Source organism: Salvelinus sp. IW2-2015, linkage group LG20 (genome assembly GCF_002910315.2).
Source record: "Salvelinus sp. IW2-2015 linkage group LG20, ASM291031v2, whole genome shotgun sequence".
In the NCBI taxonomy this organism is placed as follows: domain Eukaryota; kingdom Metazoa; phylum Chordata; class Actinopteri; order Salmoniformes; family Salmonidae; genus Salvelinus; species Salvelinus sp. IW2-2015.
In genome coordinates, this window is record NC_036860.1 from 54,883,011 (window position 1) to 54,910,030 (window position 27,020).

General features: G+C 42.5%; 1 protein-coding gene across 7 annotated transcripts in view; it reads right to left on the bottom strand.

Annotated features, from left to right (window-relative positions):
- Positions 1-1,327: 1,327 nt before the first annotated feature.
- Positions 1,328-27,020, bottom strand: part of cabp1b (calcium binding protein 1b) — a 31,724-nt gene continuing 6,031 nt past the window's right edge. The window contains exons 1-8 of one of the 7 annotated variants that reach the window (XM_070449483.1): positions 17,768-17,818; positions 9,522-9,686; positions 8,575-8,605; positions 7,663-7,806; positions 7,019-7,128; positions 6,680-6,754; positions 6,475-6,547; positions 1,328-2,634 (exon numbers count right to left, since the gene is read on the bottom strand). In XM_070449483.1, coding sequence (XP_070305584.1) covers positions 2,609-2,634; positions 6,475-6,547; positions 6,680-6,754; positions 7,019-7,128; positions 7,663-7,806; positions 8,575-8,605; positions 9,522-9,608 — 546 coding nt within the window. In that variant the 5' untranslated portion in view covers positions 9,609-9,686; positions 17,768-17,818 and the 3' untranslated portion in view covers positions 1,328-2,608. The other 6 variants (XM_070449482.1, XM_070449484.1, XM_070449486.1 and 3 more) reach the window with 6 other exon arrangements.

Below are 27,020 nucleotides of genomic sequence, written 5' to 3' on the forward strand. Positions count from 1 at the left end.
GTTTTAATGTCTATGCTCAATGCAGAAATTCCAGGAGTGGCCCTGCTCAACATTCCATCCTCTCTGGTTCCATATATTTTTGTTACATTATACCCTCTGTCACTAGTAGCATGGGCCAGGGGGTCCACGATTTTTTGTGATTGATTTGTGGAAAATATTGTTGGTGATTTGTATATGTGATAAATAATATTTKTTTTATTAGTATCGCTATCTACAACAGAATAACATCGTGGATAACATTTTATGTCTCTGCTTCCAGTATAAGGGAAGTTCTAGGTAGTTTTGCGAGCCAATGCTAACTAGTGTTAGTCAATGACTGGAAGTCTACGGGAACTACAGGAACAGCATACCAGCCGACTCTGGGGGAAGTAGATAAATGGCTTTATTGCCAAAATCTCGAACTATTCTTTTAATATGTAGCTAATTACAGTTTTTTTTCTGTATAGAAAATTCTTAGGCAGGTCTCTTAGTGTTCGTTTTCGGGATGAAAAAGCCGTTTCAGTGTCAACTTAAACAACCAAAACCAGATAGAAAGCATGCAGAAAAGAAATGGAACTATACATATTTTTTAATAATACCATATTTGAGAACTAACAATCAAATAAAAGTTAGACAGTCTGGGAGAATCAAAAACCGGGCATTCAGGGCACATGCCCATTGGTTTTGTTATAATGTTTGACCAGAGGAACATAGCATTAGCTATGGAAAAATGCATAGAATTGCAGGAATTAAAACTGTAAAATTGTCTCTCAGCTCCATGCCAAACTGTGTAGAATGGCTCAAATTTGCTTAAAATCTGCAAACTGTTTTCTCCACCAACAAAAAATACCTTTACCTTTCTAGCTAATAGCAAAGAGGTGAAGTGAGAGGGTTAATTTCGCCCCAAATCTGCCCAAGTTAAGCAGATCATTAATTATTAAGCAAGTGAGGGATTTTTTAAAGGGGGGGAGGGGGAATGAGTGTCGAAATTAGTTAAGATAAAAATGAATTGCTATTTTGATATGTGAGGCTTATTTGATCTAATATACGTTTTGTAATGCTTAGGTTGTTACGAGTGTACAGATATAAGTGTGATGCACGTGACATCCTGGCAACTTTGAGAAAAAACATTTTATTGGAGTTGTCCCTGTTGAAATTTGAGTAGGTCTATGTATATTCATATTCTCTAAATATTTTGTAATCAGGGATATTATTTCTGATTTGACAGGTTTTTGCAACCTCTAGGCCAATGGGTGTATATCCAGCTAGTTCAGGTCCTGTCTGACTGTTTTCTGCTCTGAATGCAGATAGAGGTCACACACACACACACACACACACACACACAGTGTTTTTGCAACAAAAATCTTTATTCTCATCTACTATGCTACAAATTGTTTTACTATTTGGCATGCATAGAATCACACAAGTAAGACACATGCAAAGTCACAAATAAGACTGCCTAAGGGAGACTCGCACAAAAAAACACACAAGCACTCATACATAAACACTCTCATCAGTACATAAATACACACTGATCTCTCACACGCACACGCACGCACACACACACACACACACACACACACACACACATTCTCACACAGGTTTCAGTGTTATGTTGATCACCACAATAATATACTGTGTGTATGTTTGTTTGTGGTGCACATTGTTTATTTGCATGGGGAGTGACAGTGTGTCTGGTTAAATCATAAGTGGAGCATGCATTCTTAGTATTCATGCAAAACAATGTGCAAAACTGTGTATTGGGTTGGCCCGAAGAAAACCAATTAATTATGATTGCTACCGCATTCCCCAGAGTATTCAGTTCCCAAGAAACAGATCTTCCATTTATCAAAGCAGGTACCCATCTATGTTCAAAACTCGTATAAYGTAACTCGATATGTGTTGATAATGATAAAATCTAAAAAAGTGCATCCGTGGTAATACATGACATGTAATTCAAGATAGAGCCAGCATATGCCATGGGTTTGACACTAACTGTACAGTAGCTTAAGACATATGGAATCTTACAGTAAAGGATAATTGAGGTGCACAAACACACATGAACGCACACACAAACAATACATATTTTGAGAGTTGGTACACTGATGTAATAATATTGCCATTAAAAAGTGTATCTTAGGAGTCCAAAGCCCCAGAGGGGAATATGCTGCTTTAGACTAGTTATAGGAGACGTTGGCATAAGTAAGAAAGTGTTAAAAATGTAAATGTGTCTTTACTTTGCTACAGCATTAACCAACCATGGCAATGAGTGTAAGTAGCTCAAACATCACATTGCTCTTTAGACCCTGTAAACACCTAGATATGTTTTCTCTAATATCTGAAATGTACAATGTAAAACTGTGGGAGGCTGGCTGTTGTTCTGTTTTGCTGTTAGAGACAGCAGTAACAGCATCATCATGATCACTGACGTTGTTCCTTTAGCTTCTGTGCATGTCTTCAAATGTGGCAGTAGCAGAGCAGGGTTGATATGTCGTTTTCTCCTTCTGTAGTTCAGAAGTCTGAGGTAAGAGGTCTGTCATTAAGGGCTCTAGCGTCTCTGCCTCTCCTTCACTTCTTCTTCTCTTCCTCTCTTACCAGGAAAGGAACCAGTCGGTATCATGACCTACACTCAGCGAGACATCATGCGCACAAACTCTGAGGGAGATTCGTAAAAGAGAGAGATTAATAAAACCGAGAGACATTAATACAACAACAGAGAAAGAGTGTGAACATGATTCACATAAAGTTAAGGGGCTGATCCCCAACTGGCGAATTTGGCCCACGGGTGATTTTATTTGCCCCCCCCCCCATAAAAGACTGTAAAACACCAGCAGATCAGCTCCAATAGATTTTGATTTTGGAAATCTGTTCCAAAGTATTCCCATGCATAATAGAGAGATACTGTATATGTGAACGTAAACAAATGTAAGCAATGTTTGAAATGATCATGTTTTAGTCAAATGTTATATCTGTTTGGGCTTCTTGCGGTCAATTTGCAGTCTACAAATTATTTGTAATTATGTCCTAACGTGTAGGGAACGCATGGTACTGAAGGTCACAGTGATTTTAAGAACTGTATGTGCTGCTATCAGCCAATAAAAATAAATACATTTTCATAGCAACGATTCTATTTCTAAATGAGCACTGTGGATTATAAATATGAATGTATTTAGAGCGTAAGACGTGTGGGCGAATCTAACGGTTGGAGAAAGCAGAGCATACGGATGACTCTAGTAGGAATACCAGCACATTGCTATTTTTGTCCCACTGGCAATATGCTTCCCTTGTTCTCTTGGTAATCTGTGAGGTGACATAATCCTTTGGTGTGGAGATAATCTGACAGACAGCCTGACTCCCTTCATCCTCCCACCTCACTTAGCATGATGCTAGAGTATCAGCCTGCCTCAAACTGTATCTGTGGGGATTGGCACTGAGAGAGTGTGTATATGCATGTGCTTGGGTATGTGTGTGTGTGACGGATTATTGTGACGGGATTGTTGGCATAGCCATAGGAGGGTGCTGCAGCACCCCCTGAAAAATCAGAATAAAAAATATATATATATATTAGCGGCCCGATATATCCGTCTGCAACTACAGCGCTGGCAAAAAGATTTGTTTGATGTGTTTCCTACCATTCCCTTTTATCCATTCTAGCCATTACAATGAGCCTGTCCTCCTATAGCTCCTCCAACAGCCTCCTCTGGACTGTATATATGAATGGACAAAGCCATCAATCATGTGTCACCATTCATTCCTGTCTGAACACTCAATAGCGCATTGAAGCCAAATGAAGGTTTAGATGGCACGTCATGAAGACATAACATGTGCAGTTTGAGCTACTCCAGAAAGTTATGTTGCAGGCTAGCTAAGTGCTGCCCCATCTCATTGAGTAACTCAAGTTGAAGGCTGACCGGGTACTGCAGGCTGCCATTAGCAACTAAATTATCCTTATAACTTCTTCTGTGTGCAATTTTAAAATAATTGGTTCAAGGACCTACATCTGGTGTATTAGAAGCAATTATTGGTATCATGATTGTCTTCGATTTTTTGGTTTGTTATTTACACAAAGTTTGACCACAAAGATTGCMATTTTTCCATATACTACAGTATAGTGGGGCATCCTGTTTTCTGCTAACTGCAATACCGCCGTGGGCATTGAACTTCTATGGCTTCAATGAGAGGGGGCTGTCGTTCTCCCCTGATATGAACAGTGGGCCATGACAGGGATTTGTCAAGCACTGCAATATCATACAACGAAATAATAATGAACATAAAGTGAATTTGGAAAGTATTCAGACCCCTTGACTTTTTCCACATTTTGTTACATTACAGCCTTATTCCAAAATTGATTAAATTACATTTTTTCCTCATCAATCTACACATAATACCGCATAATGACAATGCGAAAAATAGATTTTTAGAAATGCTTTCAAATGTATAAAATAAAGAAAAACATAAATACCTTACTTGAAAAAKTATTCAGACCCTTTGCTATGAGACTCGAAATAGAGCTCAGCTGCATCCTGTTTCCATTGATCATCCTTGAGATGTTTCTACAACTTGATTGGAGTCTGCCTGTGGTAAATTCCATTGATTGGACATGATTTGGAAAGGCACACACCTGTCTATATAAGGTCCCACAGTTGACAGTGCATGTCAGAGAAAAAATAGCAAAAACTAAGCCATGAGGTCGAAGGAATTGTCTGTAGAGCTCCAGAGACAGGATTGTGTCGATGCACAGATCTGGGGAAGGGTACCAAAACATTGAAGGTCCCCAAGAACACAGTGGCCTCCATCATTCTTAAATGGAAGAAGTTTGGAACCACCAAGACTCTTCCTAGAGCTGGCCACCCGGCCAAACTGAGCAATCGGGGGAGAAGGGTCTTGGTTAGGGAGGTGACCAAGAACTCGATGGTCACTCCGAAAGAGCTCCAGAGTTCCTCTGTGGAGATGGGATAACCTTCCAAAAGGACAACCATCTCTGCAGCACTCCACCAATCAGGTTTTTATGGTAGAGTGGCCAGACGGAAGCCACTCCTCAGTAAAAGGCACATGACAGCCCGCTTGGAGTTTGCCAAAAGGTACCTAAAGACTCTCAGACCATAAGAAACAAGATTATCTGGTCTGATGAAACCAAGATTGAAGTCTTTGGCCTGAATGCCAAGCATCACATCTGGAGGAAACCTAGCACCATCCCTACGCTGAAGCCTGGTGGTGGCAGCATCATGCTGTGGTGATATTATTCAGCGGCAGGGACTGTAAGACTAGACAGGATCGAGGGAAAGATGAACGGAGCAAAGTACAGAGAGATCCTTGATGAAAACCTGCTCCAGAGCGCTCAGGACCTCAGACTGGTGTGAAGGTTCACCTTCCAACAGGACAACGACACGAAGCACACAGTTCTTAAAAGCACTGACCTTCAGTACCATGCGYTCCCTACACGTTAGGACATAATTACAAATAATTTGTAGACTGCAAATTGACCGCAAGAAGCCCAAACAGATACCTCCTAGCCGTTGAGTTAGCAGCAGTTGCTAAATGTGGGCTAGGAGAGGACGGACAGAGTAACCATTCTACCACGCTCCAGTTCACCACTAGACATTCTTCAGAGGACCAGAGATCCATAAAGGACAAACCGGCCTTCCATCGACGACCAATCTACCGAAGCGCAGCTCAGAGTAAATATTTATTGCATTCTCCTTTTTCAAATGGCCGGTTATTTAGAATGCATAAGATTCTGTATTTACGATAGCATAGCTTCTCCCTTTGTTACTCAGTCTTCCCGCTCTTTCACTCAAACCCAAGCCCCTCTCTTTGTGTAACCAGCCGTCTTGTCTGTTCCGTCCACCAGGAACGTTTTCTTTATGACATAATTTGTAATCAATGTATGATCCATTCTGTGTGATTATTTAGGTATTTAGTAAATAAATAATTAAACCACATTTTGTATTGCTGATTCAACTTGTTAGCCAGGGTTCGTGAAGATAACCAAGAATTTACAACTTTCAGATGAGACTGAATAAAGTGACGATTAAATATTGACTGCTATTGATACAAAATATTACTAGGTCTTTAAGAGTTTATTCGGAAGATAACAGCTCTATAAATATTCTTTCGTGGTGCCCCGACTTTCTAGTTAATTACATTCACCTGATTAGCTTAATCAGGTAATATTAATTACAGATAAATTATTTTATAGAATAGCATGTCATATCACTTAATCCGGCATAGCCAAAGACACGACAGAGCTTTGTATTCTTTTTTATAAATGTGCAAAATGTATTAAAACCTGTTTTTGCTTTGTCATTATGGGGTATTGTGTGTAGATTGATGAGGGGGAAAAAACTATTTAATCCATTTTGGAATAAGGCTGTAACGTAACAAATATTTGGAAAAAGTCAAGGGGTCTGAATACTTTCCGAATGCACTGTAATACCTGTCAAATAACATCCTACAAAGAGGTGTCTTAGAACCCACTGAGATACTGTAGCTCACCTTCAAAGTCTACATGGCCGTCTCCATTCAGGTCAATGTCCCGTAGGATGTCCTCTAGGTCTCTATGACCAACCTAGTAGAATAGGGAAAGAACCGAGAAAAAGCACTACTCAAATGTAGGCTACAGTGAGACATGATCAGACAGATGCGTGGACAGGTTGAGTGAAAGATGGAAAAACTCAAACAGAAGGACCACTTTTCTTACCTGTTGACCTAAAAGTTTCTTCATTGCTTCTCTGAGTTCCGATGTGCTGATCTGGCCATCACCATTTGTGTCAAACTGAGAGAGAAGGAGAGAATAGAGTAATGAATAATGAACTAGTTAATCATGCAGTATTGTATTCTGCTCTTTCCCCAATACCGTCGTCACTCCTATATTACTAATGAGTTCCCCATACACATGAATGCTTCTCCTCACTTAATCAAATTTATTTTAGCTTAAATCTTTCTAGGTTTCTTTCATCCTCTTTGGATTTTGTTCTTTCTTTCTCTTTTTTTTTTAATCATCACTCTATTCCTCTCTCTCTCAGTCTCTTATCCTCACCTCTTTGAAAGCATCCCTTAGCTCCTTGACCCCGATCATATCTGCTGTTTCAGCCAGAAGTTTGGGCCCCATCAACTCCACAAAGTCCTCAAAGTCCACATGTCCTCCCACTGTGTGATGAAGAGTAAACGTAGGTTGAAGGATGTCAGATATAAATTCACAAAACATGTCACAAAAATACATCTACAGGGACATTTGTACAATGACAGAAATATGCAGCTCTGAAAGAGGAGAGAGAGAGAAAAGACTGGCAAAATTTAAGCTACTGTCGTGTCTACATCATATTCAGTCATCAATTTTCTCCAAGCCCAGATAGTATTTATAGAAGCGAATGTTATGTTCTTTTCAGGGTTAATTGTTAAAGGGATCTACATCAGAGGTATTGGACCTTGAATGTTCAGAGCCTCTGTGTGTAATGGTGTGTGCAAGTGTCTTTTAGTGTGTGTTAGTGGACGGGAACGGGAACGGGGGTACATAGAGCATGAATTAGAGATTTAGAGAAAGAAGGAAGAAAGAACATAATATGAGAGTGTAACAAAAGAGAGAAGGATAGAGGAAAATGCAAGAGCATAGAAAAAAAGAATGCAAGACCTCCCATATTGCTCCCTTTTATAGACACACATACCGTACGTACGGTTACTCACAGTTCATGTTGATCTGCTGGCTCAGTTCTATCAGCTCCATCTCAGTAGGCATGTAGCCCATGGTTCTCATGCAGTTGCCTAGGTCTTTACAGCCAATGAAGCCATCTTTGTCTTTGTCAAACTCTTTAAAAGCCTCGCGCAACTCTGAGAGGAAAGCATAGATGGAGAAAGATCAATTGTGCTTTTTAATCACATTATAAAAACTATCAGTTGGCTTATTGTTTTACTACACTACAATGAGTGTGGTGTTATAATAAACATGACAGGGAGACTGAGAGGTAAGCTTGAAACAGTCCGCAGGCTGAAAATATTCCAAAGGCACTCAACACAAGAATGAGATTTTACCAAGGTCAGGCAGATCCTTTGTTTGTATATCTAAACTAGTGAGAACTGCTCAATGACTGTATATATGAATGGACAAAGCCATTGATCACGTGACACCATTCATTCCTATGTGAAGACTCAATAGCGCATTGAAGCCAAATGAAGTCGGTTAAGATGGCGTCTCATGGAGACACAACATGAGCAGTTTGCGCTACTCAAGGAAGTGACGTTGCAGGTTAGCTCAGTGCTGCCCCCTCTCATTGAGCAACGCAGTTGAAGGCTGACTGGGTTACTGCAGGCTGCCATTAGCAACTAAATTATCCTTATCACTTCCGTGTGCGATTTTAAAATAATTGATTCAAGGACCTACATCTGGTGTATTACACGAAGCTTGACCACGAAGATTGCCATTTCTCCATTCACAATAATGAGGGATCTAACCTTGCCTGCAGTACCGTGGTCAGCCTTGGACTTCGGTGGCTTCAATGAGAGGGGGCAGTTGTTCTCCCCTGGGAATGCTACAGTCCAATATGCAATATGAAAGCTCATTGTAATTCATACTGTTTGCTTCTGTATAATGAAACGTACCATCCATCTCCTCCGGCCTCAGCTCTCTATCCTGCAAAGAATCACAAGTCAGGGTTAGGATCCAGCAAGTGGCATTCTACAAGTGATGGCTCATGACACTACAAAACTCTTGTGTGAGATATCATCAACTTAACAATCGTAATACATCGTAGAGTACTTTTGTTACATGTGCAATCACAGWTTTTTTGTGTTAAATCATGTAATGATGAACCCAAATGCAACTTAGTTTAGAGCATTTGTTTGATGCTTGAGTAGCCCATCTACTTAGCTGAGAGGTGCATGCCAACTTTGAGGGTTGGTGGTGAGTTCTGGGGGAACATAGGATGAAGGAGTTCCATTTGTTCTCTCTTAAGATTAACGTCTAGCCTTTGAATTAGCTCGACCCCACCCCTGTATCCCCCAATAGCATCACAGAACAGAACACATCATCATGACAGGCTATGAACGGTGCCAGTCTACAAAGGAGAGGTCAGTGCACATCTTCCCTTCATGACAATGCCTTGCTACTGAGTCTACTGATCACAGTGAGACTGAGACAGACGAAGACAGATAACCCTGTTGCTGCTCCACAGACTTAGTAATCAGTCTAACATTCCGTCAAGGTAATACTACATGGAACACAACGACTTACATTCTATCAGAGTGGCACAAATGGCAGTGAGTGCTAACACTCACACACAGTCGCACGCGCTCATTTTCACACCAACTGACAAGCATTCTATATGTAGGTTAATGCGGATATTTGGAGTCCATTACCTTCTTCTTTGAGTCCATAAGGAGTGTATTGGTCAACGTGGGTGAAAAAGAAGCAGACAAAGACAAAATGTCTGTATGATTGTGTGTAAGTTTATATGAAAATGTTTGTTTTCTTACGTGTAGCTACAAACTGTAAACGTGTCTCTGCATGCATTATGGGCATGTGTCTGTTTGTGTCTGGACTTACGTACAGCCTGCCGGCTCTCAGCGAAGCCCTTGCGTAGAAAGATGCAGGCAGGCCCCAGTACGTTGTGCATGTTGCCTCCATTCTGAGCCATAGCCACTAGTGGCTCAAGATAGCCCCCCCCAGTCCCCTCCTCACAGGACTGCACTGCTCTGTAGTTCTTCTTCTGGTCCTGGGGTCACAGATATCCAGGGTGTGGGGCCAGGAGATAGAGGCACAGGGGCAGAGACAGGGATACAGACTGTGACTCAGCTTGTGGATGGACAACATGGAGTCAGTCAACAACAAGGGGCTAGATGGTATGAGGGTGGGTGGATGGAAGTGAGGTGGTGGTGGAGAGGCTGAGAACATGTCTGTTAGTCCCTGTGAGTGAGGTCAGAGGTCAGGATAGTAATGGGGCTAGTCAAGGTGTCAGTCATGTGGAAGGAACACAGTCAGGGATTGGGTTCAGTGAACGGGGCAATTAATGCCACCCATCCATCCCAAAGATGTCTCCGTACAGCTGAGGACACTGATATGACTCAGCACACTGCTAGGATTAGATAATCAAAGAGACACAACAGCTAACTAAGACAATCAGCACAATCCAAGAGAGGGCACGCAGGAAGACCCCAAAAAATATCTGCAAGCCATTCTGCTTTTGACATATGCACAGTGTAATAGTGGCACAATGATCCCTGTGTAAGGTACCCAGACAATGATCACACTCATTATTGGTTAAAAATGTAGAGTTCTCAATACATAATTTTGTCTAAATACCATTTAAATACAGGGTTTTATTCACGACAGGAAAGCCACACGCATATAAAAGAGACGGATGGCTTCGTGCTCATTCCAATTAACCATTGTCCCAATGATGGAAAGAATGAAATACATCCAGCCATTACATTATAATGACTAATTTGTCTGTGGACCCGTGGACAGTGACAGGCCACACAACGCACAGACCTAATTACAGACAGAGCCACAGGTTAATTAAATAGGAAGGGAACATCGGCCACCACAAGAAACCTTTAAAAGTAAAAAGAAACAAGGGCCAACCTTTCTGCAGTGTAATGACAGACAAAGAGAAAAGTGACATCAGTGGACAGAGAGGAGCTGTGGTAAGAGACTAGAATGCTGACTGGCTTATGACTGAAAGTGTCACTATACATGGAACACTGAGCAGTCAACTTAAAGTGGAACTGACAGCATTGTTGGCAGAATAGAGGGATGCAGTTTAATGTATGATTCATATCATTCACCGATACATTTCCTGGTAGTCTGAACAATATTGCTATCAGGTTGGTACAATGTTTGCTGCCTCCATTCGGGATGCATTTCAGTTTCAATGTCTCAATATTTTGGTAAAAACTAACAACTGTAACGAAGGCTGGGAATGTAATTTGGTTAGCTAGCAAGAATTTGAACAAATGTTATCCAGTTAGCATATCTCTTGCGTTCGCAAATTCCCTCTGGCTATCTACTCCAATTTCAGAGCACTCTCATCTGAGTGCCAGAGCCCAGAATAACTGATATATTTACATACGTGCAACACCTGTTGAATATGATCGGTGTCAGTAAACGTAGGCAAAAAAAGTAATAGTAAACGCTATAGATAACATGTTAACAGCCTAACCAACTCTGCTAGGGTGAGTAAAATGGTCAGAGTGAGGTGTTCTCTCATTTGTGTCTGTAAGTAGCTAGCTAGCAAGCTACATCTTTAGCCAGTAAGCTTGGGTGCTTGTTTGGGACAAGCATGCATTGGCAGAAAAGCTGCAGAAGGCTACAATTCCCCATCGTTTATGAGTGCAATTTTGAAGGCCAACTAGCTGAAAAGGTTTGATAAAGTGTTCCTTAGTTAGATTTTATCTCATCTTGCTCTGGCTAGCATTAGTTGTTCATCTTGTTGGTGCATAACTGAGGGAGAGATAGCCTACCTTTTCATGTTGTTTGATCAAAAGACCTGTAAAGTTCCCAAATGTAAGACGACTCCAGTGGTATTTAGATATATGCAGAAATCCATTCAGGTGTATTTTGTGGCATTYGGCGAATGTCTTCTAATGGTCTAAAGTCATGCTGTTGCAACTTCCTGTAAACACACTGTCCAGTTCAAAGTGAATGATGGCAGGCCTGTGTGACAAATGGCTTATTTGCCTACTGTAGCCCTGATTGGCTATGGCTCACCGGTCTGCGTAGACTYCAGTCCTGGACAAGACAAAGTTTTTATTAGGTTTTATTTACTGCAGTGTCTATTAATTGTCCAAACTTACGGCCGCTTTCCCACTCTATAATGCTATAGAATTTTCACAAACGCGGTATTTTACGTAATTCCCAAACATTCTAAGAATTTATGAARACGTGAAAATGGCCATATCTAAGTGCCTGCCTGTCAGAAAATGTAAAAAAAAAAWAAAGTGTCATATTCTTCCTGGGGGTGTATATGAACAGATTTTAATAAGATTTAATGTTGCTAAAATGCTGTCATTTGATCTTTGAGGACAAATGTGAAAAGAGATACATGCCAAGAGTGTGCAAAACTGTCATCAAGGCAAAGGGGAGCTACTTTGAATAATCAAAAATATATTTTGATGTGTTTGTAACGACTTTCCTCTTCTTCTGACGAGGAGTAAGAGATATCGGACCAATGTGCAGCGTGGTAAGTGTCCATTTTAATATATAAAACTGAACACAAAAAAAATACTAAATAACAAAGTGAAATGAACAAACGAAAATCGAAACAGTCCCGTATGGTGCAAACACAGACACAGGAAACAACCACCCACAAAACACAAAGGAAAACAGGCTACCTAAATATGGCTCCCAATCAGAGACAACGACTGACACCTGCCTCTGATTGAGAACCATACTAGGCCAAACACATAGAAATAGAACAGAACAAAACATAGAAAAAGAACATAGAATGCCCACCCCAACTCACGCTCTGACCAAACTAAAATAAAGACATAAAAAAGGAACTAAGGTCAGAACGTGACAGTACTCCCCCCAAAGGTGCGGACTCCGGCCGCAAAACCTGAACCTATAGGGGAGGGTCTGGGTGGGYATTCACCGCGGTGGCGGCTCTGGAGCGGGACGAGGACCCAACTCCACCATAGTCTCGGCCCACTTCTGTGACACCTTAGAGCGGCGACCCTCGCCACCAACCCCGGATCTGAGACCCTAGTAGAGGGCGCCTCTGGGACTCGGGCGCCTCTGGACTGGAGGGAGACTCTGGCAGATCCGGACTGGAGGGAGACTCTGGCGGATCCGGACTGGAGGGAGACTCTGGCGGATCCGGACTGGAGGAGACTCTGGCGGATCCGGACTGGAGGAGACTCTGGCGATCCGGACTGGAGGGAGACTCTGGCGGATCCGGACTGGAGGGAGACTCTGGCGGATCCGGACTGGAGGAGAGACTCTGGCGGATCCGGACTGGAGGGAGACTCTGGCGGATCCGGACTGGAGACGGGCGGCTCAGGACAGACGGGCGGCTCAGAGCAGACGCGGCGGCTCAGACAGACGGGCTCGGCGGCTCAGGACAGACGGGCGGCTCTGGCGGCTCAGGACAGACGGGCGGCGCTGCGGCTCAGGACAGACGGCGGCTCTGGCGGCTCAGGACAGACGCGCGGCTCTGGCGGCTCAGGACAGACGGGCGGCTCTGGCGCTCAGGACAGACGGGCGGCTCTGCGGCTCAGGACAGACGGGCGGCTCTGGCGGCTCAGGACAGACGGGCGGCTCAGCGGCTCAGGACAGACGGCGGCTCAGGCGCTCAGGACAGACGGGCGGCTCAGGACAGACGGGCCGCTCAGGCGGCTCAGGACAGATGGGCGGCTCAGGCGGCTCAGGACAGACGGGCGGCTCTGGAGGGCCGGACTGGAGGGAGGCTCTGGAGCATCCGGACTGGAGGAACACACAGGAGACTTGGTTCTTAGAACAGGCACAGTACTCACCAGCTGAGAGAATCTACTGGAGGCCTGGTCCTTGGAGCAGGCACAGGATAGACCGGTCCGTGGAGACGCACTGGAGGCTCGTACTAAGGGCCTGAACAACCCGTCCTGGCTGGATGTTGATTTTAGCCCGGCACTTGCGGGGCGCAGGCACAGGACGCACTGGGCTGTGCAGACCCACGGGAGACACATTGCGTAGGGCTGGTGCCATAAAACACAGACCGAGAGACGCACTGGAGACACTCTAGCCCGGCCGATACGAGGAGCTGCAATGTAGCGCACCGGGCTACGTATGCACACTGGGGACACCGTGCGCTTCACCGCGTAACACGGTGCCTGCCCGGTCACTCTCTCTCCACGGTAAGCACGGGGAGTTGGCTCAGGTCTCCTACCTGACTTAGCCACACACCCCGTGTGCCCCCCCAAGAAATGTTTGGGTCTGCGTCTCGTCCCAGCCGCGCTGCCGTGCTGCCTCGTCATACCACCGCCACTCAGCTTTCGCTGCCTCCAGCTCTGCCTTGGGACGGCGATATTCCCCAGCCTGTGCCCAGGGTCCTTCTCCGTCCAGAATCTCCTCCCATGTCCATGAGTCCAGAGATTTCTGCTGCTGCCCGATACCACGCTGCTTGGTCMTTTTTTGGTGGGTGGTTCTGTAACGACTTTCCTCTTCTTCTGACAAGGAGTAAGAGATATCGGACCAATGTGCAGCGTGGTAAGTGTCCATTTTAATATATAAAACTGAACACAAAAAAATTACTAAATAACAAAGTGAAATGAACAAACGAAAATCGAAACAGTCCCGTACGGTACAGACACAGGAAACAACCATCCACAAAACACAAAGGAAAACAGACTACCTAAATATGGCTCCCAATCAGAGACAACGACTGACACCTGCCTCTGATTGAGAACCATACTAGGCCAAACACATAGAAATAGAACAACAGAACAAAACATAGAAAAACAACATAGAATGCCCACCCCAACTCACGCTCTGACCAAACTAAAATAAAGACATAAAAAAGGAACTAAGGTCAGAACGTGACAGTTTAACATTTTTTGGGTTACTACATGATTCTATATGTGTTATTTCATAGTTTTGATATCTTGACAATTATTTTACAATGTAGAAAATAGTACAAATAAAGAAAAACCCTTGAATGAGTAGGTGTGTCCAAACTTTGGTAAATTGACTGGTAAATTACTGTATCTCTATATTCAGGAAACTAGGCGTATGAATTTGTTCTTAACTGACTTGCCTAGTTAAAAAATAGGTTCAATGAAGGCTTTTGTCTATTTCAGCTGGTCAGTCTGTGTTGGTAATCCTGTTGAACRCGGCTTTTTTAAATGTAGCTGCATAAGTGTTACTCTCCACTTTCTGGAGGATCGAGTTTTGAAATCAGTGGAAATAGAGTACGATAGCTAAAGAGATGGGAAAACACCTGGTTCCAGATTATGTCTTCAAACTAAGGACATTTGTGGCATGGATCGGTGACAGGGAGACGCGTCCATCATGCATGATGACGTATACGGGTAAGATAGTCTAGCTAGCTACATTTTCAGATATTACACGTTTCTAATTTTGACAGAAAGTGGTTTCATTTCAAGCTAAAGTGTACTGTTAGCTAGCGTTAGCTGCCTGGCTCCCTAGCTAACGTTAGGTGGCTGGCTCATAAGCTAACGTGATGTGATGTGTGTGATCTTACACGTTGTTTACCTAACTAGGTTCCTTGTTTACCTAGATAGCTAGCTACATGTCTTAAGATAAAGTGTCGAACACCCGTTGACTATGGCCAGTGTCAGTAAACGTCGGCAAAAAAACAATGAAATTGTTGTAAGCAGAGCTGGTTAGGCTGTTTTCATGTTATCCAGAGGTAAACAAATCATCGGCCAGAGCGTCAAGCGTGCGCATTGAATGCAACAAGATGGATGGGGCTAAAGCTGGGTGTGAACGATGCTGAATGGGTGTAGACGAAGAAGAGCTCTCTCACCGAAACACTAAAATGCCATTTTCTCAAAACTGAGTTTACAAGTTTATCAACTTTCAAAGCAGAATTATTTTCCCATTGTTCCTCAAATGCAGTGTATGATATACCATTTTGTAGCTCTGAGTCTCTACTTTTATCCAATGTAAAAATAAAAAATAAAGAAATTCAAATTTTGCTCCATATGACCGAATCCAGATGGTGAGTCACCTGTCTCCTTCCATTGTTTGTTTCCCCCCAAAATTGCCTTTCTCTTCAGCTAGAGAGCTCTTTATGGGAGGATCCTAATTGCACACTCAAAACCCATTGGAAGAGAAAGTGGAGTTTTGAGAATAAGGAGTGAGGACACGAGGAGTATGCATTTGAGATTCTCCCCATCTATCCCTGCCCATTTTCCAGACGACCCCCACACACACACTGCATTTGCTCTCCAATGTACATGACCTTCACACTCCATCTGTTACAGTGGCATTTCCAGCGCCAGCTCCTGCCCTGCTACAGTGCAGTGCACCACATCAGCAAGTGATGCACGAAGCAGTGCTGATTATCTGAAGGTCCAGTGTGTCACCAAAATCACTACTAATGTGGAGACGTGTTTTTTTTWATGTATTACATTGAAATGAGAGCTAAAACAATATTCTAATGTGAGAAGCAGTCAAGCAGTAACTTCCCTAGCTACCAGATGCCTTCAACAGTTGCTTGTCATATTGTACTGTACACGCTCAAGGATGTACAGCTGCTGAAGGGGATGAATCTCACTGATGCRTGGTGAAGCAATGCTCCCACTGAACATGAAATCATGTCTTTACTGTGCAGTTACTAGATAGCTAAAGAGCTATGGCTGTCATTGTTGATCCTTCTGTTAAATCACTGAATTATTCTTGTACATGGACTAATCATATACTACTGGCAGATAATGTAAAAATCCCTTCACGATAAGTCCAATATATCCATTCTATTGTCCATTTATAGTACAATGAACATCAACTGGTTGGAAACCCAACCTGCGTTGTGCGAACACAAGGCGTCTGTTAAGATCAGGCTAAAATCCATCATGCTCCTGCAGGCATGGTTCAAGACTATAGCGCCACCTGTTGGTTTGTCTGTGCCACTTAATCCCCTCTGAAGAGGTGAAGTGGTGATGCTTTGACTCGTGTGGTTGATCATGACAGGAGCCTGCTTATTGACACCACTCATCCTAGCTAGCGGGTTCAAGAACAACACAAGACACTGTCTACTACACTAAGGACTCCCACACAGTCACTCCAGCACAACTGTTATATTTACATCTATGACAAATAAATATGTAAAAACAGTCACAATATAGTCCTAATGCGTGGTAGAGTTCATATAGTCCATGTACAAATATACTGTCGTCTTCCTGTCCACAAAATATTTCAAGCTTCACAGTCAGTATTCTACACTGGTCAGCTGACTATTTTAGTCCTTGAGGTTCAGTGGGGTGGATGAGACCATAGCATGAGACACTAGGTTGTCCTGTCTCCTCTAATATTCACAACTAGTCTGTAACAGCGAGAGCACAGCTCCTCAGACCAGAAGACTGACAGAGATGCCCCACAGTCAATACAAACAAAATCCATGTCCAGTGTGGTCCAATAGCCTCCAGTCAAGTTAAGGACAGATAGTGAGACAGACATGCACCACAGACAGTCAGGGGTTCAGGTGGTCCACAGCCAGAACACAGTACACAAAACCTTACCTTCTTGGAGAAGTGAGATTTGACCGAGTTCCCCATGGTAAAGTCCCTCTCGGTGTGTGTTGTGTCTCTAACTGTGTCTGTGTTAGTATGTCTGTGTGGTGTGTGTGCATGTGTATGCGTGTGTGTTTGCATGTGCATGTGTTTCTATGCATGCATGGGATAAAGAGAAAGGGGGTTCAGTGGGTCACAAACTAAGACAAGAGGGAATTTAGGGGGAGAGAGAGACACAGAGAGAAAGAAAGAGCGGGAAAGTGAGGTTGCACAAGATCCACAGAAGACCTAGAGGGAAGGACACTGGGAGTCACGGTGAGAGAGGTAGAGAGGGAAGAGGGGAGGTAAACTGAAATGGAGGAAAGCAAAGAAATGCAACAAAGAATGAAAGGTCAGAGAGACAAAGACATGAGGGAGAGGATGCAGGCATGCGTGTCTTAGCGAGATGCAAGCGCTCAAAGTAGAAAATGCAAGATTGCTTATTCATTAGCTCACCATCCTCTCTCTCCCTCAGCCTCTCTCTATTTTTCTCCCTCCCTCTCTCATCTCTCCCTTACTCTGTTGCACAGTTTCAAACCATCTCTACAAAGAGAGAGAGTGACAAAGAAGCTTGTTTGGACAAGCATATTACCTTCCCCCGAGCAAGATACTGGAGACACTAATCCAAACACACACGCGCGCATACACTCGATTAAACACACTCACGGATGTGGGGCTGTGGAGCTAAAAATATAACACACCCTCTCTCTCTCTTCCTCCTCTCTTTTTCCCTCCCTCTCTCCCTCCTCTGTCTCCCCTCCTCTCTCCCCCTCTCTCGCTCTCTCCTCCTCTCTCCCCCCTCTCTCTCCGCTCCTCTCTCTCCCCCTCTCTCCTCCCTCCTCTCTCTTACACACGTATGCACATACACAGAAGAGTACGTTCCTCACAAAGTAATTTTAAGCTAGAAGGGACAGTATTGAGATCAAAGTCAAAGCTCTACAAAATATGCACGAAATGAACATAAAAGGCATGTGAATGATGGACCACACACACACACACATGCATACGTGTACAACACACACCACAAATCACTGCACACTAGTTATATATCTACAGGGTTCTGAGCATTTAGGCAATAAGCACCACATGTATGCTGATAGCAATCTCTGCAATCACCTGCAGTGGCTGCCACTGGTCAATCGTTTCCCATAGTTACACACACCAAGGTCGTTTCTCTCATCTATCCTCTACCTCTTTTATTCATTTATTCTCTGTCTGCCTCTCTGTTCTACTCCTGATGATTCATCCAGTCTCTCACCGGAGGCTCATTGTGAACATCAGAACACATCAGAACACATCAGAAATCAGACACAGGAGCCGTTGGCTCTCAAATGTCAGCCCAGTGTGTGCACAGGCATAACACACACACACACACACACAAACCTGTTTATGTGCCAATTCACATAAACAATAACGCTCACTGTGTTCACCTCCTGATATACACTCATCCATACAACATCCCTCTATATGTTCCTTTCATAACAAGGCACAGTCAGCACACAAAAGAAAGCATGCATTAGTATTTCCATACACACATTCACACACATGCAGACACATACAGTTTGCCAAGGGAGAGACATGCCACTAATTCTAAGAAGAAATTTGATGTTAATAATTGCTTTTGCAGTTTAATGAAGATTTGAGGTCAAAGATAATCGCATTTGATCGAGTGCCATCTAGTGAGCTAAATGAGTTGGGAGAGGAGACTGGACTGGTAGGGCTGGTAGCATCATCTTTCATGATTCTGCCATGGCATGTCTTTTTTCTCATTCCATGTATGTACTATACTACAGTACTGTATGTGAGTGTGGGTTCATTCTGTAACCTCCATATGATGATGAATATATCTGCCTTACAGTCCATTTTTTGTTCCTCATCCAATTGCCTATAATTATTACCGTATTATAATGCTACCTTAATATTCACATCAATATTCACAAATCAGATACAGATGTTCTTCAGAGATATTACATTAATAATATACTTTATACCTTATATTTTAGTTTCATCTGGGGTAGATATTGAAGAATGGATAACCCGTATGTCTGGCTCCTTATGGAGGAGAGCAGAGCCTGAGAAACAAGTTGATTTGGGATGATGACCTTATAGCATCTGTATGTGAAAATCACCCGAGGAGGATTCAGTCAGTGACCTGTAAACAGCCCAAGTACGGAGAGATTATGGTGACGACACACCATATCAACCCCTGAGTTGAAATAACAGCCTTTTTAATTAAAGTCTGAAAAATGTAGTAGGTTAAATAGGTTGTGATTTTTATGGCAATGAAAGTATAATCTTTCATTTGAAACTAATTTATTCCATGCTAGGAATAGTTACAGTGGAGCAAAAAAGTATTTAGTCAGCCACCAATTGTGCATGTTCTCCCACTTAAAAAGATGAGAGAGGCCTGTAATTTTCATCATAGGTACACTTCAACTATGACAGACAAAATGAGGAAAAAAAATCCAGACAATCACATTGTAGGATTTTTAATGAATTTATTTGCAAATTATGGTGGAAAATAAGTATTTGGTCACCTACAAACAAGCAAGATTTCTGGCTCTCACAGACCTGTAACTTCTTCTTTAAGAGGCTCCTCTGTCCTCCACTCGTTACCTGTATTAATGGCACCTGTTTGAACTTGTTATCAGTATAAAAGACACCTGTCCACAACCTCAAACAGTCACACTCCAAACTCCACTATGGCCAAGACCAAAGAGCTGTCAAAGGACACCAGAAACAAAATTGTAGACCTGAACCAGGCTGGGAAGACTGAATCTGCAATAGGTAAGCAGCTTGGTTTGAAGAAATCAACTGTGGGAGCAATTATTAGGAAATGGAAGACATACAAGACCACTGATAATCTCCCTCGATCTGGGGCTCCACGCAAGATCTCACCCAGTGGGGTCAAAATGATCACAAGAACGGTGAGCAAAAATCCCAGAACCACACGGGGGGACCTAGTGAATGACCYGCAGAGAGCTGGGACCAAAGTAACAAAGCCTACCATCAGTAACACACTACGCCGCCAGGGACTCAAATCCTGCAGTGCCAGACGTGTCCCCCTGCTTAAGCCAGTACATGTCCAGGCCCGTCTGAAGTTTGCTAGAGAGCATTTGGATGATCCAGAAGAAGATTGGGAGAATGTCATATGGTCAGATGAAACCAAAATATAACTTTTTGGTAAAAACTCAACTCGTCGTGTTTGGAGGACAAAGAATGCTGAGTTGCATCCARAGAACACCATACCTACTGTGAAGCATGGGGGTGGAAACATCATGCTTTGGGGCTGTTTTTCTGCAAAGGGACCAGGACGACTGATCCGTGTAAAGGAAAGAATGAATGGGGCCATGTATCGTGAGATTTTGAGTGAAAACCAGCAAGGGCATTGAAGATGAAACGTGGCTGGGTCTTTCAGCATGACAATGATCCCAAACACACCGCCCGGGCAATGAAGGAGTGGCTTCATAAGAAGCATTTCAAGGTCCTGGAGTGGCCTAGCCAGTCTCCAGATCTCAACCCCATAGAAAATCTTTGGAGGGAGTTGAAAGTCCGTGTTGCCCAGCAACAGCCCCAAAACATCACTGCTCTAGAGGAGATCTGCATGGAGGAATGGGCCAAAATACCAGCAACAGTGTGTGAAAACCTTGTGAAGACTTACAGAAAACGTTTGACCTCTGTCATTGTTTGTAATTGACCAAATACTTATTTTCCACCATAATTTGCAAATAAATTCATAAAAAATCCTACAATGTGATTTTCTGGACTTTTTTTCTCTCATTTTGTCTGTCATAGTTGAAGTGTACCTATGATGAAAATTACAGGCCTCTCTCATATTTTTAAGTGGGAGAACTTGCACAATTGGTGGCTGACTAATTACTTTTTTGCCCCACTGTAAGTGAGAAGCTCATGAAAAGATTTCTCCTTTTTTTAAAGGAGAATGGATGGGGAGTAGTTTGCTGTCAACATTTCAAATAGCATAGCACATAGTATCATGATACAACCTTAGCCAATATTACTATTCTCTTCTTTTGCCTCTTGCCTCTGTGTCCCCTTTCACTCTCTCTCCTTTCCCTGTCTCACTGTTTCCCTGTCTCCCTGATTTCCTCTTCCAGTGGCTACGGACAGCCTCAGGTTCCCATGAATATTCATCATTATCACTCACACACATAAACACACACTTGCACGCACATGCGCACATGTGCACAGACACACACRTCTTTACACAGTCTCCTGAATTTCACGGTCTAATCCTTCACATTTCAATGGAAATTTAACTGAATAGTGAAAATGTCTACCTCCTTCACAACCATCCATTAATGGACTGTATAAATACCCATCTGTGGCTATAAATAGTCTTTGGGCTATAAACATATTAAAGACTGAAATTACAGTTGATACGACAGTACTTATACATGTATCATGGCAGCTTATCCACACCTCCTTTTCCCTTCCCATTACCACCCAGTACTTTCATTTTTCTCTCTCTTTCCCGTCATCCATGCTCTCTTTCTTTCCCGTCATCCATGCTCTCTCTCCATTTTCTCTGCCCTCTCTTTCCCTTTCAGACCTCATCAAGGTCAGTATGACCTGGCAGGAGAGAGGGAGGGAGAGATGGAGAGGAAGACAGGGAATGATGGAGCGAGGGTCGGAGAACTAATAAAAAAGGGAAAGGAATGAGACTGACAAAGGAGAGGGACACACACAGAGAGAGAGAGATGACATTTGAAATGTCTCTATTCCTTTAGAACTTTGGGAGTGTAATGTTTACTGTTCTTATTTTTGAGAGAGAGAGAGAAAGTGGGGGGGGTCCATAGAGTGAAAGAGGAAATTATTCAGTGGAAGAGTGACAAGGGAAGGTAGGGAGGAGGGAGTATACCACCAGCAGGAAAAGGAGGCTTCAGCTGTGCTTTTACCGGAGAGGTTTCCTTGCATTATCTCCAGAGCTGTCAAATGCTCTGTGACCAGGGAGCTGAAGGGGAAAAATATAGTTCTGTGTTTTCCTTACATAACCTAGGTCTGTTAGCATGACTGCCTTCCCACATAGCTCAGATTCTTCCTCCTATTTATCCAATTCCTTCACTCTTTAAATCCCTGTCACCCCTGTGGCTGCTCGTATGACACACAGAGGTTGGGTTTGCGAACTGTGAATTTGCTAATGTGGGATTGGCAGGATCATTACCCTAACACACACACACACACACACATCATTATCACACACACACACACATCATTATCACACACACAGTTTATTAATGAGTGTAACTTATCTCAAGCTGGGTAAACTGGATAAGAACCGACACAGCCTGTTATCAAATACTGATGTACACATAAATTAAGAGTTTATTTCCAAAATGCTATAGCCACCTACTTTTCACTTGTTTTTTCATCAGAAATTATTGCTTATGGGTACCTTCATGTGTGTGTAAAATATTACTGTTCCCAGATTTTTTATTCATAGATTTCAGATGTTTATGAACATTTTTATTTTTTTGCAAAACCCTATACTGTATTTACATTGTTTCACTGGAATGGAATGTTCGAATCCTGTATATTTGACTGTAATATGTGGTTGTCTCACCTAGCTATCTTAAGATGAATGCACTAACTGTAAGTTGCTCTGGATAAGAGCATCTGCTAAATGACACAAATATCAAATGTAACTGTTTTACATACAGATCTCATATTCCTGTATTTAATTATTATTTTTGAACATTTTTGAAATATTGATTTCACAAATGATACGTTTGTATAGTTCTTTATTGAAAATGTAGCTATTTGTTACAATTGACTGTGTAAAACCTAGCAGTACTACTTATTTCTCTGAGAGTGAGGCAGATAAATAGCATCAAGTGATAGATTTTAAACAAATGCACTACATTACCAAAAGTATGTGGACACCTGGACATCTCATTCCAAAAGCATGGGCATTAATTGGCACCCCCCCTTTGCTGCTATAACAGCCTTCACTCTTCTGGGAAGGCTTTCCACTAGATGTTGGAACATTGCTGCGAGGACTTGCTTCCATTCAGCCACAAGAGCATTAGTGAAGTCGTGCACTGTCGGTGTTCCATTTCATCCCAAAGGTGTTTGATGGTGTTATGGCCAGGGCTCTGTGCAGGCCAGTCAAGTTCTTCCACACCAATCTCAACAAACAATTTCTGTATCGACCTAGCTTTGTGCATGGGGGCATTGTCATGCTGAAACAGGAAAGGGCCTTCCCCAAAATGTTGCCACAAAGTTGGAAGCACAAAATTGTCTAGAATGTCATTGTATGCTTTAGCGTTAAGATTCACTGGAACTAAGAGGCCTAGCCCGAACGATGAAAAACAGCCCCAGACCATTATTCCTCCTTCACCAAACTTTACAGTTGGCAGTATACATACGGGCAGGTAGCGTTCTCCTGGCATCTGCCAAACCCATATTTGTCTGTCAGACTGCCAGATGGTGAAGCATGAAGCATCACTCCAAAGAATGCGTTTCCACTACTCCAGAGTCCAATGGCGGCGAGCTTTACACTACTCCAGCCGACGCTTGGCATTGCATGTGGTGATCTTAGGCTTGTGTGTGGCTGCTCGGCCATGGAAACCCATTTCATGAAGCTCCTGACGAACAGTTCTTGTGCTGGACTTTGCTTCCAACGGATGTGACTAAAATAGCCGAATCCACTAATTTGAACGGGTGTCAACATACTTTTGTATATATAGTGGACATGTCTGTCATTGAAGAACGCCATGCCATGATTAGATAGTGTGTGTGTTTTTTACCAACATTTCTCTTTTATTTCATTTTATTCAGTTACCATACAACTGCAACAAAGATAGCTCAGATGTGCCAATGCCTTTTGAATTTTGTACCCAAATTTCTGAAAATGGGTGTATAGCGTTTTGGAATGAAACTCTTTAAAAATACCACTTTTAATACATTGAATAAGCTGTGTGTTTTAGGGTTTTGAGTTATAGTTTATAGTAATACAAATGCTTGACACACATTGAATCTTACAAACAGACACACACTCTCTGATTTACAGTACATATTGTGAGCAGCCACCATCATCTGGTGGTGTCATCTCAGAGGTGATTAGGCATTGGTGAAAAACAATCATCCATTTACTTCTCTGCCCAGACTTCCAAAGAATATTTTTCTTTCCTCAGAAGTGGTAGCTTAACTTCTTTGGGAACGGGGGGCAGTATTGAGTAGCTTAGATGAATAAGGTGCCCCGAGTAAACTGCCTGTTACTCAGGCCCAGAAGCTGGAATATGCATATAATTAGTAGATTTGGATAGAAAACACTCTAAAGTTTCCAAAACTGTTAAAATAATGTCTGTGAGTATAACCAAACTCATATGGCAGGCAAAAACCTGAGAAAAATGCAACCAGGAAGTGGGAAATCTGAGGTTTGTAGTTTTTCAAGTGATTGCCTATCCAAAATCCAGTATAAATTGGGTCAGATTGCACTTCCTAATGCTTCCAGTAGATGTCAACAGTCTTCAGAAAGTTGTTTCAGGCTTCTATTGTGAAAGGGGAGCGAATAAGAGCTGTTTCAACAAGTGGTCAGGCTGAAAGCCTTTAGTTTAGTCTCGCGCGTGGCCGTGAGCGCGAAGGTCGTTCCCTTTCCTTTCTATTGACAACGGAATTGTCCGGTTGGAATATTATTGATGATTTATGATAAAAACATCCTAAAGATTGATTATATACATCGTTTGACATGTTTCTACGAACTTTAATGGAACTTTTTTGACTTTTCGTCTGGACTTAGTGCCTGCGCTTTGTGCATTTGGATTAGTGAACTAAACGCGCGAACATAAAGGAGGTATTTGGACATAAAGATGGACTTTATCGAACAAAACAAAAATTTATTGTAGAACTGCGATTCCTGGGAGTGCATTCCGATGAAGATCATCAAAGGTAAGTGAATATTTATAATGCTATTTCTGACTTTTGTTGACTCCACAACTTGACTCAGATTATCGCATGGTGTGCTTTCGCCGTAAAGCATTTTTGAAATCTGACACAGCGGTTGCATTAAAGAGAAGTTTATCTTTAATCCTATGTATAACACGTGTATCTTTCATCAAAGTTTATGATGAGTATTTCTATAAATTGATGTGGCTCTCTGCAAATTCACTGGATGTTTTGGAGGCAAAACATTACTGAACATAACACGCCAATGTAAACTGAGATTTTTGGATATAAATATGAACTTTATCGAACAAAACATACATGTATTGTGTAACATAAAGTCATATGAGTGCCATCTGATGAAGATCATCAAAGGTTAGTGATTAATTTTATCTCTATTTCTGCTTTTTGTGACTCCTCTCTTTGGCTGGAAAATGGCTGTATGTTTTTTTGTGACTAGGCGCTGACCTAACATAATCGCATGGTATGCTTTCGCCGTAAAGCCTTTTTGAAATCGGACACTGTGGATTAACAAGAAGTTTATCTTTAAAATTGTGTATAATACTTGTATGTTTGAGAAATTTTAATTATGAGATTTCTGTTGATTGAATTTGGCGCCCTGCAATTTCACTGGCTGTTGTCAAATCGATCCCGTTAACGGGATTTGATCCCTATGAAGAAGTCAGGGTCGCAACTTTGGTTTTCGAAATGGAAGGAACATAATATATATGTATATATTTTTTAAACACTCCAAACAGCCTACCCGACTGCTCGGAGGTGTCCGCATGGTCCTTCAGCACACCGTTGCCTTGTTTTGTATCACATTCCAATGATAAAACTGGGGGGACAAAAATGCAATTTCAGAATTTGGAGGGGACATGTCCCCCCCGTCCCCAGTGAAGGTTGCGCCCCTAAATAAAGTACTCAATACAACAGTGAAAGCTGTGAATAGACTGCTGTAACCTGGATTGGTCTATAAATGGAAAGAGTTGGAAATTGTAGCCTACATACAATAATTAAAGTATGACTACATTGACAATGCGCAGACTGCTATGTATGACACAGATGAATAGAAAATATGAAAGCAGTTATGTTTGTGATAATTATGATCCCTGTGAATTGAGTGTATGACCCACTGGGCACAGACGTCAATTCAACGTCTATTCCACATAGGTTCATTGAAATTACGTGGAAACAACGTTGATTCAACCAGTGTGTGCCGAGTGGGGAGTGTAATGATGAGTATGGAGAGTATAGTGTAATGATGTTATCATTCATAACTGACCAAAATTAGTGTTGTTTTATTTATATCTATGCATGAATTCATACATCTAGACAGGGATATTGTATTTATATCAGGATTTTCCTTTATTGATAGCAATCATTCATTGTTAAACACTCATTATTTTCTTGTCCAATTCTCACAATGCCCCCTCCTCATCACTTTCCTCATAACGCCCCCTCCTCATCACTTTCCTCATAACGCACCCCTCCTCATCACTTTCCTCATAACGCACCCCTCCTCATCCCTTTACTCAAAACGCATCCCTCCTCATTCCTTTCCTCATAATGCCCCCCTCATCCCTTTCCTCATAACGCTCCCCTCCTCATCACTTTCCTCAATGCCCCCTCATCCATTTACTATTTTAAATTTTTTAATTTTAAATTTTATTTAACCGTTATTTAACTAGGCAAGTCAGTTAAGAACAAATTCTTATTTAGATGACAGCCTACCCCAGCCAAACCCGGACGACGCTGGGCCAATTGTGCGCCGCACTATGGGATTCCCAATCATGGCCGGTTGTGATACAGCCTGGAACGTGCCCCTCATCCCTTTCATCACAACGCCCTCCTCCTCATCACTTTCCTCATAACACCCCCCTCCTCATCCCTTTCCTCATAATGCCCCCTCATCCCTTTCCTCAAAACGCCCCCTCCTCATC